This window comes from Propithecus coquereli, unplaced genomic scaffold, assembly GCF_000956105.1.
Source record: "Propithecus coquereli isolate 6110/MARCELLA unplaced genomic scaffold, Pcoq_1.0 Scaffold220, whole genome shotgun sequence".
In the NCBI taxonomy this organism is placed as follows: Eukaryota; Metazoa; Chordata; class Mammalia; order Primates; family Indriidae; genus Propithecus; species Propithecus coquereli.
In genome coordinates this window covers 972,364-984,525 of record NW_012147190.1, presented here as the reverse complement: position 1 = coordinate 984,525, position 12,162 = coordinate 972,364, and the positions used below count along the sequence as shown (strand labels likewise).

The window sequence follows — 12,162 nt, the reverse complement described above, 5'->3', positions numbered from 1 at the left end:
CACAGTATAGCACTTGACTTTGTGTATGGTAATTTTTACTTCCCACCTATATTATACTTAAAGGTAGGAAGGGTGATTTATGTTCCTTGTGTCTCTTTGAGACGCTTTCTGCAGTTGAGGACATATCACAGATGTTGATATTTAACTAAAACAGCTTAATTTTGTTAAGCCAGAAGCTTTAAACTATTCTGGCTGAAATCCAAATACTTGTTTAGCTTGAGCTAGCCTAAAGGGTTTAAAGAAATAGTGTGAGGAAGGCATTTCTAGTGGGATGTAAGAGTGCTTGTGTTTTGCTGGTACAGTTAATTAACCAACTTGACTTACAATGAGGAACAGATGTTGACAAGCTTGGATTGAAGAGTTGGGAGAAGAAGACCTCAAATGCCAGACTCAGGATAAGAAGGTGTTGAAAATATTAAGATAGCAGAGCTTTGGGAAGATTAATCTGGTGGCTCGTGGTATCCAGGGTAGATCGGGGGCTGGAGGAGGGAGGAAGACCAGCTAGTTAGTATAGGATCTTACAATGCAGTGGTTCTTAGTCACGTCCCACTCTTCCCCTAAACTCAGCAAATGTGAAGATTGGTGTACCTGCTCATTGGAGAGCCATTTCCTTTAAGTGACACTACACTCACAGCAGCAGAGATTTTCATCACAATGTGGGTGGAGTAGGTCAGGAGAGGATGTCATAAGATTTTTAAAAGGCCACACATTATTCTCATACTCCCTTTCCTAACAGGAAAAATTACTATTGAAATTGTCTAAGGATACAAAAGCTTGAACAATTTTAACTTACTAGGAATGGGAATGAAATTGAAAGCAAACTATTGACAAATAATTGATGGTACTTAGCAACTGACTGTAGTGTGGCTTTGAAATGCTAAGGCTGTGTGACTCACCCTGAACTCTAGTGCAGTGACTGGCACAGAGAGGGTGCTCAGGCTGACATTTGTGAAATTTAATCATGGTGCCAGACCTAGCTGCTAATGTAATTGGTTGTGTTACTAGGTGGCAAGCACTTTAAAAGAATAATTTTATCTTTTTTTCCAGGAGTTTATGGAAGCACTTCCGTGCTGTAAGCCTTTGTTTATTTTTACTGGTATTTCCTGCTTATATGGCTTATATGATTTGCCAGTTTTTCCACATGGATTTTTGGCTTCTTATCATTATTTCCAGCAGCATTCTTACCTCTCTTCAGGTAAGCCTAGGATTAATTAACTTTATATAATAACTGATTTTCTTATTTTTCCTCCAGAAAAAGAATTAAAGTTTTTTTCAAGATTAATGATTAATAAGTGGCCTATTTAGGTGGTAACTTCCTGCCCTCTTTACTAGAACACAAATTTTTTTTTTTTTAGCACTGGAGTTAGATTAAAATACTAGATAGACATATCTGTGTCTCTGTATGTTTTACAAAGTTAATTAAGCCTTTCAGTTTCTGTTTTCCAAAATGGTATGATACAGAGCTGTCATATACATCTTAAATTGATAAGTAATTATAAATATTAAAAGATTTTAGAGCTTGTTTGGAGTACATTTTTAAAATTAAATACTCTCCTCACAGATTCTGTGGCTATAAAGAGAAAAATAAAACATAAAAAAAATTTAAATACTCGAAAATATCCATAGTTTCATGATATATATAAATATATATGATACATATGTATATTACACATACACACTATAGACACATACACAAAATATTGCCCTAGAAATGATAAGCTTATTATAACTTAAAGATGGATCTTTGCTGCCTGATTAGTAAGAAGTAAAAGAAATGTAGCGCTAACAGTGAAGATTTATTCATTATTCTTCGTAGAAGTAAAGATTCTTTGAGCGTTGTGGAACAGGAATGAGTGGAATGAGGGCAATTAAGATAGAATTGATAGGATTTGGTGACCTGGGGAATAAGGGGAAAAGACGAGTCAGAAAACTGATTACTCACCAGAATTGTTTTAGAAATGTTATATCTGAAGGTGTGAATTTTTGGTATCTAATACCTGGATAACTAAGATAACCCACATTTTAATTATACCAGTGTCTTCTCTTTAGTTTTCATTTCCTTTTCAGTTTATTAAAAAGTTTTTTTTAATTTTAAGTATAACATCCTAAAAGTGCCAGGAGTGTATTATTGTTTAAAGCCTATGAAAAAAGTTTCTTAGTGATATTCTGTTTTAATATGCATAAATTTTTTTTCAGGTTCTGGGAACACTTTTTATTTATGTCTTATTTATGGTTGAGGAATTTAGAAAAGAGCCAGTAGAAAACATGGATGATGTTATCTACTATGTGAATGGTACTTACCGCCTGCTAGAGTTTCTTGTTGCCCTCTGTGTGGTGGCCTATGGTGTATCAGAGACCATCTTTGGAGAATGGACAGTGATGGGCTCAATGATCATCTTCATCCATTCCTACTATAATGTGTGGCTTCGGGCCCAGCTGGGATGGAAGAGCTTTCTTCTCCGCAGGGATGCTGTGAATAAGATTAAATCATTGCCCATTGCTACAAAAGAGCAGCTTGAGAAACACAATGATATTTGTGCCATCTGTTATCAGGTAACTCATTCAGTAAGAATCCATGTGGGTGGGTCATATGGTATATCCCTTGGGACCATAACCACATTAACCAAATTCAATTTAAATTTCTAGGCAGAATTATCTCCTGAGTTAAAAAAAAACAGTGGGCCTCAGAAATTATTCAAGACCTGATAAAATATTTCCATTTTATTTCTAAGTTAAGTTTTTAATTTAGTCCCTCGAGTTCTAATTTATTGTTATTTTCAACATTATCGCTCACCCATAAATAAAGGAAAAACAGGTCAGGTGTATTTTATATTTACTCCCGAATAGACACTTATACTATCAAATATACTATCCATCAGGAGTCAGCAACTCCTGAAAAGTGGTGTGCCAAGATTCTGACTCTTTTCTTTCTAATATTCCCAGAGTGGGGAAGAAATGTTCATGTACTTAATGTAGGTGGAGAGAGTGGGTTGCTGAGTATCTGAAAGGGGTGCAAGCATTTGTGCGTGGGGTGGCTGTGGTAGAGGCTAACAATTGGTGTACCATTGAAGTTCGCCTGCCTGCAGTCTTTGGTACATGCACCATAAAGAGCCTGATCATTGCTTTCTGTTAAAATTAAAGATAGTATTTAAATCACCTTGGAAATAAAACAGAAAGGCCTAGAGTTTAATCATCAGTCACCTGTGCCAGAGGGTAATCAAGTAGCAGCTTTTACTCCTAAACTGCACTGTTGGAAACATGGACAGAGATTACGGGCAATCATAGAAACTATGTTCCTTTAAAATCACTCTTAAAGAATATAGTTTGGTGGAATAAATCTGTAGATAGTGTCAGCGGTGTGCAGGGAATGTTCTTTCTCTAGGGCTGCTTTTATAGTTTAGGTGGGGTGTGTATGTACTTGTGTATGTTTAGAACTATCTAGAATAAGAATTTTTTTTAATAGTAAAATGCAACTACCAAGTTTTTATTGCAATCAGAATATACTTTTGGATACTAGCAAAGCAATATTTCCCATTTGTTTTTGCACGTGAGGGGACTGAGGAGTAATGGAGGTCCTCTCCCCACTTCCAAGTTAGTCATTCTCTTAGTTCTGTTTATTATTAATGTGAACTTTAGCTTTTTTGTGTTAGGTAGCCTCATTGTACTCAGAACAAAGCACAGCAAAAACAGAGCGCATCGACTTCAGCAGCTGATGTCTAATATTCCATCTCTGGGATTCGAGAGTCCTCCTTTTGTATTTCCTTTTGTCACATCACTTTTTTTGAGGTGCTAGAACTACCTGCTGATATCACATAGAAAATGAGAGTAAACTGCTTAGATTCCCAGCTGGCTGCTTTTCCTTGGATGGCTTTCTGCTTAAAAGTTGACGCCCAGGTATTACCAGTTCTTGGCAAGGAATTTCTGGGATACTCACCTCCTTATTTTTGGATTTGAAACAAAATTAATGGTTGATTCATCAAATGTATATCTTTACAATTTCAACTTCCTGTCCTTAGGCTTCCTTCTTCAAATGTATCTTATATAAGGAATATTAATATTAAGTATATCACTCCTTATTCCAATGGTTATCAAACGTGAGTGTGTAAAAGTCATATGAGTGGCTTGTTGTAACTATAGATTTATGAATCCCATCATCAGATATCCCAATTCAGTAAGTCTCCGGTGTCCCAGGCATATGTGTTAACAAGTGATTCTGGTGCAAGTTAAGAAACACTGTCTTACAGAGACCACATCTTGAGAATTGAGTATATACATTGGCCCTAATGAGATTGCCACTTCCTTGCCAAATACCCTGGTGTTATATGGCTGATTTTGTCTCCTTGCAAATAATTTCATCATGGAGTAATCTGTTTAGCTGTATTGAAGCATAACTGTGGAAAAAGTCCTGTCTTTATCAGATTTTCTGAGGCTCTAATTACACTCATGTCATACCAGTGGAGACCCAGTAATCATACTGCTGTATTCGTGGAACTCTTGCATTTCATTATAAGGCAAAAACACAATTAAGGTAGTTTCTTGCTCATTTTTGGTTTTTATTTATTTTTTTAATTACTTAGCCAGTAGTTCTTGTATTATTTGGATAGGGGGGTCTCTGATGGCAACAGGATTATTACTGAAATAGAAAATAAGTTTTATTCTAAGATCTGTATTACACATTTTCTGTTGTGGTAAAAAAAATGTTTGAACCAGAACTTTTGGGGGTGGTACCAAAGATTTTAGATAATAGGCATTTATGAGGTGTCTTTTCTTTTTCTTTTTTAGGATATGAAAACTGCTGTGATCACGCCTTGCAGTCATTTCTTCCATGCAGGCTGTCTAAAGAAATGGCTGTATGTCCAGGAGACCTGCCCTCTGTGCCACTGCCACCTCAAAAACTCCTCCCAGCTTCCAGGATTAGGAACCGAGCCAGTTCCACAGCCTCATGCTGGAGCTGAGCAAAATGTTGTGCTTCGGGAAGGTACTGAACCCCCAGGCCAAGAGCATCCTCCAGGAACCAGGGTACAGGAAGGTTCTAGGGACAATGATGAGCACATTGCCAGAAGACCAGATAGCCAGGAAGGGGCTTTTGACCCCAAAGGATATCCTCATAGTGCAAAAGATGAAGCATGTCCTGTCGAATCAGCCTAAAGGGAAAGAAGCAGGAATGTTGCTTCAGTACTCTGGAAGAGCCGTTAACTCAAGATGGAATTCATGCTCCGATTTCAGGAATGAATGTATGAGATGATCAGGCAGGAAACTGACATTCAAAGTATCTAATCCAGGAAGTACTCTCAATGGAGATCACCTGCTTTCATCCCGACATTGTGGGAGAAATTTTGCAATGTATGCTAATCAAAATGTATTTATATATTCTATGCTGATGTTTTGTAGAGGTTTGCCAAGAAAATTCAACCTCAGCAACTTCAGACCCTGATGTGTGAGGGATAAATAAAATCAGATTTGAGTGTTGAAAGAGGCTAAGGAAGAGCATAAGGACAGCATGGGAAGAAGCAGGCAGAAGTGGAACTGACCTTTCACTTTCCATGGGACAGATCATTCTCGTCATCAAGTATGAGTAGTGACCAGCCCTTTTCTCCACCCCCTTTTCCCTCAATCAGTTGGAACTCAGGCAGGTGATTATTGAGTCTTGTACAGCACTGAAATGAAATCAAAGATGTAGAAGCATTGAGTGTATTCAGAGATTGAAGCACGCTCATACTTTGTGCTTTAGGGAAGGGGGTGGGTGGGCACTTGGGCCTTGCGGGTGCATTCACGTAATCTGAGACTCTTGAACTTTATGACGGAGTCTTCAATATTTTGATGTATATGAAACTTTGTTAATATTGTATACTTCGTTGGCTGTGTGAAGTAAACTAAAACTCTGATGAACACTTTGGAGTCTGCTTTAGTGAAGGAGACCAAAGTGGGAAGGGCTTTAGGACACTGATAGAGGCCCTGGGTGTACTTTTCAATCCTGTGTAATGTTTAATCCTTGCAACTGAATCAAAACAGTGTTAAATTATGGCATTATTTGCACTTTGGGAATGAGTACGTAACTGTATGATCACATTCTGCAAATGCCACTTTTAAAGCTGTTAATAGACTTTGCACCTTTTCTTTGACAAGGATGTGTCATATTTAAATTTTTACATTCATCATGGCTATAGGTAGAACTGGGGAGGGGGGAATGTAATTTTTTATGGGAATTTTGATATGAAAAGAAACTAGTCATTTATTTATACAATAGGCTTGGCTCCAAAAGTGTTTTTCAGACCTTGGTATTCCTAATGTGGGATGTGACTTTATTTTATTTTTAGTAGCAAATTTGGATGTAGACTGACAGACATAGCTGAATGTCTTAATAAATTTAAATTTGAAGATAACTATGTTTTGTACCTGTGATTTATTATCATTGTAAGTGCTTTATTGAAATTCTGTTTTTAAGAGATTCTGTTTTTATCTAGCTGGACTTAGGTTGATCCCTGTCAGAAATGCACTGCAGATGGCAAAACTCTTTGATTGAACAGGACAGTTCTTTGAAATCTTCTACACCAGTGGTGGCAAACCTAGCTCTGCATCAGAAGCATTTGGGAGTGTTTTTTAAAAAATTACACATTTCTGAACCTCACTTTAGACCTACTGAATCAGCCTTGGGGGTGCCCGAGAACATGGATTTCAAAGCTTCCCAGGTGATTCTATGCAGCTAGCCTGGCATCAGCAGAGTATTAGATTTAGGAAAAAAGTGTCCAGACCAGAATTCATTTCTCCCCAGCTTTACTTGGAAGTTTCTCACCATTCCATTGGTGATCCACGTTAGGCAGAAAACAATGCATATGGCTCCCTCTAGTGGTAACAAGGCTGCTGTCCAAAGACCTAGCCGTTACAATCTGGGATTTAAAACAGTGATTTTGAAACTTTGTGTAAAAGGTACATGTTCAAATAGTAAATATTTTGGGTGCCCCATTTGAAGGAATAAAATTGTAGATAAAGTTGAAATATGGCATGTTGAACTTGATTGTCCTTTAGCACTGAGTACCTGCTTGAGATCTTGTTCTCCCATATAGTCATAAAGAAAAGTACTCAGATATTTTAATAAAAGTAGAGACTTCTTATGGCATCAGTTTCACATTATAACATACTTTTAACCTCCTAATAGCAAGTAGACCCCAGCTCTACAGCAGCCTTTTGGACCAATACCACTGTAACAGTATGTATCCCTTTGCTTCAGTTAGGAGAGCTATATTATGTTACAGTAACAAAAATCCTCAAAATTATAGTGGCTTTAAAACAACAAAATATTATGTCTCATGCATGCACACTGCATATGTCTGTTTGCCAGTTGGCAGAGGTATCCTATTTGGTGCAGGCAGGGATGCAGGCTGGTGGAACAGTCACTATCTTGAACCTTCCAGATGGTCATCCAAAGGGAAGACTGAAAGGCTGTACACCAGCAATTACATGCTTTTTCCAGGTGTGGACCCATGCCATTTCCCCTCTCACTTCTTGACCAGAACTATTGCTATGGCCCCACCAGTTACGACAGGGCACGGAAGTTGTCTTATGTGGCCTGGAAAGAAAGAACATACCAGTGACCAGCACACCAGTGGAGCCACTCTTAATTTTACACAGTGTTCACAATTTGGGAGTACGCCTGTGAATGGTTCAAAATACACCAGTTGAGAACCTCTGACTTAATTTGTTCCTTGTACAGGAACAGTAGCATTGTATAATGCCATCTATATTTGAAATTCCTGTTTCCTTGTCATTTTGTAGTAGTTTCCAACTCACTGCAGACTTTTTGACTTAGGAAAAAGACATAAAGTTTAACCACCTACTTTGCACTACTGGAGAGAAAATAAGAGAATTAGATTGAATTCTCCTTCTATTAATACTATGTTTGATCATATTAAGTCAGAGAATAAATCCCTCATGGGCCCCTTTTCAGGCCACTTTTCCTGTCCACTTAATGTTTTCCACTGTTTTCAGACAGTGCATACTTATTTTCACTCACAATTAGTATTTTTTTAATTTAATAAAGTTTATCGCCTTATGAACGTTGACATCAATGTTAGTATTTTGACAAACCTTTATCAGTCCTCTTGAATTTAGGGAAACAGGCAGCCGTGGAAAGGTTAAAGAGTCTACTCTAAAGGGAGGAGCTTTGGGCTATAATTTTCGCTCCCTTTCTGTGTGGTCCTTGCTCAGCCTTTGTTTTTCTGGGCTTCAGCCTAATTTGGAAAAATGATGTCTGTTTAAGATTTTGGACCAGGCGTGGTGGCTCACGCCTGTAATCCTAGCACTCTGGGAGGCCAAGCGGGTGGATTGTTTGAGCTCAGGAGTTTGAGACCAGCCTGAGCAAGAGCGAGACCCCCGTCTCTACTATAGAAAGAAATTATCTGGACAACTAAAAATCATAGAAAAAGAAATTAGCTGGGCATGGTGGCGCATGCCTATAGTCCCAGCTACTCGGGAGGCTGAGGCAGGAGGATCACTTGAGCCCTGGAGTTTGAGGTTGCTGTGAGCTAGGCTGATGCCACGGCACTCACTCTAGCCAGGGCAACAGAGTGAGACTCTGTTTCAAAAAAAAAAAAAAGATTTTGCCTGTGTCTTATCTTTACCACTGAGTAATGAGCACAGTATGTATTTTATGAACTTCACTTTAGACCTACTGCATCAGCCTTTGGGGTGCCTGAGAATGTGCATTTCAAAGCTTCCCAGGTGATTCTATCCAGCTAGCCTGGTACCAGCACAGTATTTATGCCCTGTGCCAAATATTAAACTTAGCTAAGGCCTGTTACACCACTGTATTCCCAGTGCCTGGCACAGGGCAGGAGCTCTCTAAATATCTACCGAGTGAAGAATGAACTTAGTATGTGGCTCCTTATATAAAAAATGGCAGGGAATTCTATTCTTTCTAGAGGTAGGAAATGTAATATTACGTGCCAACAAGATGGAAGTCATTTCTATGAATGGTTTTTGATCATCTAACTCTGTGGTTCCCAACCACCAGTCCAAGGACCGGTACGGTCCATGGCCTGTTAGGAACCAAGCCACACAGCAGGAGGTGAGGGGGCCGGCGAGCAAGGGAAGCTTCGTCTATATTTACAGCTGCTCCCCATTGCCCGCATCACCGCCTGAGCTCCGCCTTCTGTAAAAACAAGCTCAGGGCTCCCACTGATTCTGCTTTATGGTGAGTTGTATAGTTATTTCATTATATATATCACAATGTAATAATGGAAATAAAGGGCACAATAGATGTAAATGAGCTTGAATCATCCAGAAACCACCACCCACCCTCCTCACCCCCTGACCCCCAGTCCATGGAAAAATTGTCTTCCATGAAACTGGTCCCTGGTGCCAAAATGGTTGGGGACTGCTGGTCTAACTGATCAGATACTGAACTCAGAGTTTCTAGAACAGAAATTACAAATTTGGGGCCTTCCGGTGAAATCTGAGCTGATAAATTGTTGTTTGGCCTCAATGGTACATTTTTAAATGATGTTTTAAAAAATTAGTTGCCAAGCATTTAAAAATTGCAAGATTGTATATTATACAAACTCAATTTCTATCTTTTTTTTTTTTTTTTGGAGACAGCGTCTCCCTCTGTTGCCCAGGCTGGAGTGCAGTCGCACGATCACAGCTCACTGTAACGTCTAACTCCTGGGCTCAAGCAATCCTCCTGGCTCGGCCTCCCGAGTAGCTAGGACTACAGGTGTGTGCCACCACGGCCACCTAATTTTTTCAATTGTTTGTAGAGACAGGGGTTTTGCTATGTTGCCCAGGCTGGTCTGGAACTCCTGGCCTCAAAGGATCCTCCTGCCTCAGCCCCTCAAAGTGCTGGGATTACATGTGTGAGCCACTGTGCCCAGCCCAATTTCTATCTTCTTGTGAAAAATTGAAAAAAAAAAAAAAAAAAGAGCTGGCTGCATAGGGTTACTCATTCCTGTTTGGCAACAGTTGGCATAAGCTGAGGTGGGCTGAGTTTCTAATTCACCATGGTTCTCTCCACCACAACCTGCTCTAGGAAATTAGACTGTTGTCATCAAACTCTTCTGTTTGCTTAGAATATGCTTTAGCTGAACACTGGGCAAGTTTGGTATCTCATTTAATCACAGTCAAATCCTATATGAATATGTACAGTGCAGATACTCTATACTGAAGAAAGTGAAAAATACAAGATTTAAAAATCAGAAGCAATGTGAATAAATTTGATGTTTCATTTATGAAAGTGTGGAATCTGGTTATTTTCATTTTTCTGTAATTACGGTAGTGGAGTAAAAAACATCTGTGACCAAATATTTCATTTGAATATATTTTCAATTTGAATCTCTGCTTGAAATGTGTACTCTACAATATCACCAAGTTGTTCCGTGACCCTGGACCAGTGTTTCTCAATCTTGGATGTTGGCAGCAGGTTGGGAAGCTTGTGAAAAATACAGGTGCCTGGGCTCAAACCCAAAGCTTCTGACGGGGTAGGTTTGGGATGGAGTCTTAAGTATCTATTATCTTTTTACAAATTTTTCAGATGATTCTGATCCCATGGAAATGTCAGTATGTTTCATCTGGAGCAAATATTCCTGTTATTTCAGTGATGGTCGTTCCTTGTTACCATTTTTATGGAAGAAGATTCTTAGAGAAGAGATACACATGAGAACGTTTGCCTCTGAGGGACATTTGTGGTCAAGGATTTCGGCGACCTTTACAGCCTACAGGGTTTCGGCAGTGAAGCAGCAAAGCCTGGCTGTCACCCAGGGCAGGTGCATGGGTGAGAGCTGGCCTTGTCTACCAACCACCTAGAAACGTCTCAAGCTGTTTATATTTGAAAGTAAACCGCTGTTGGCCCCCCACCCATGGCCAAGCACATAGAATTAAAGAACCACAGAATTTTGGAAGTAAACCAGCTTTCAGAGATCTACATCAGTAGTTCTACTTTATAAAAGAGCCAATTACCAACTTGCCCAAGGCCACACAGTTGATGGCAAAGCCAGGAAGAGTGCTCAGATCTCCTGAATTCCAGCCTAATGCTCTTTCTGTTACACCTTGTCTCCTCAAAAAAGATCCAAATACCCGTGTGTATGATGTTGCATTCAAGAAAACTGTTTTATTAAATTTAAGGATGTTATAGGTGAGCTTTGGTGAAAAGATGAAACGGTGAGAATTTCTGGGGTATCTTAATATTTAATTATCAATTTGAGATCAGACTTCTGGCAAATTATGTAAAAAGAGAAAACAAACAATAAATAAAAGTTGTGTGTAGGATAAATCTTCACAGAAGGCAAGCCACAACCCATCAAGATATGGAAGTTTGGAAGCTGTTGGCTGTAAAATATCCTTGTACCATTTAATATAAAAATGCTTTCTGTGTATTAGAGCCACAAATCCATGCAGACCATGTAATCACACTGTTTGCAGGAACAGATGGGAAGTGTTTGAAACTGAGAAGTCAAGTCTTGGTTTAGAGAATTTGAAAATATAAAACTGCTTCTTTCCCAAGATAAGCATTAAATCATTCTAAGAGGCACACGTGAGGGATAGATAGATACAAACCTTATAAATTCCCCTTTTCTCTCCAGTTGCTTAATCAATCTTTTCCAAAGCCACTAGTCTTCCCAAAATTACCCTGAAACTCCTCCTCTCCTCCTAAAGAAAATGAAGCACGGCTGAAATTTTAAGGGGGCCACTTATGTTTGTTTTCGTTCTTGTGAGCTATATTGTGCAGCTCGAACAGACGTGAACTTGTGAGATGGGAGCCTCTGTGCTTGGGTGCGGGTGCTGGCGGGGGACGGATAACTAAGGCACAGAAGAGCTCACTGGCTCGAAGTCCAGAGTAGTATCTGCAGTTTGGCTTCAGAGTCACTTAACCATCACATTATAGTGTGTAGTCACAGACACACGTTTTTCAGAATTTTTCAATTTTATACTTAAAAGTGGTGGCGGCTGGGCGCGGTGGCTCACGCCTGTAATCCTAGCACTCTGGGAGGCTGAGGCGGGCGGATTGTTTGAGCTCAGGAGTTCGAGACCAGCCTGAGCAAGAGTGAGACCCCGTCTCTACTAAAAATAGAAAGAAATTAATCAGACAACTAAAAATATATAGAAAAAATTAGCCGGGCATGGTGGCACATGCCTGTAGTCCCAGCTATTCGGGAGGCTGAGGCAGGAGGA

The 12,162-nt window shown here is 39.4% G+C and overlaps 1 protein-coding gene across 1 annotated transcript in view; it reads left to right on the top strand.

Moving 5' to 3' along the window:
• The window catches only part of RNF145 (ring finger protein 145), a 57,220-nt gene extending 50,837 nt beyond the window's left edge, over positions 1-6,383 (top strand). The window contains exons 9-11 of the mRNA XM_012644806.1: positions 1,048-1,195; positions 2,197-2,553; positions 4,783-6,383. Of these exons, the coding sequence (XP_012500260.1) occupies positions 1,048-1,195; positions 2,197-2,553; positions 4,783-5,148 (871 nt within the window). The 3' untranslated portion in view covers positions 5,149-6,383. The remainder of the gene's footprint in view (positions 1-1,047; positions 1,196-2,196; positions 2,554-4,782) is intronic.
• Positions 6,384-12,162: the final 5,779 nt, after the last annotated feature.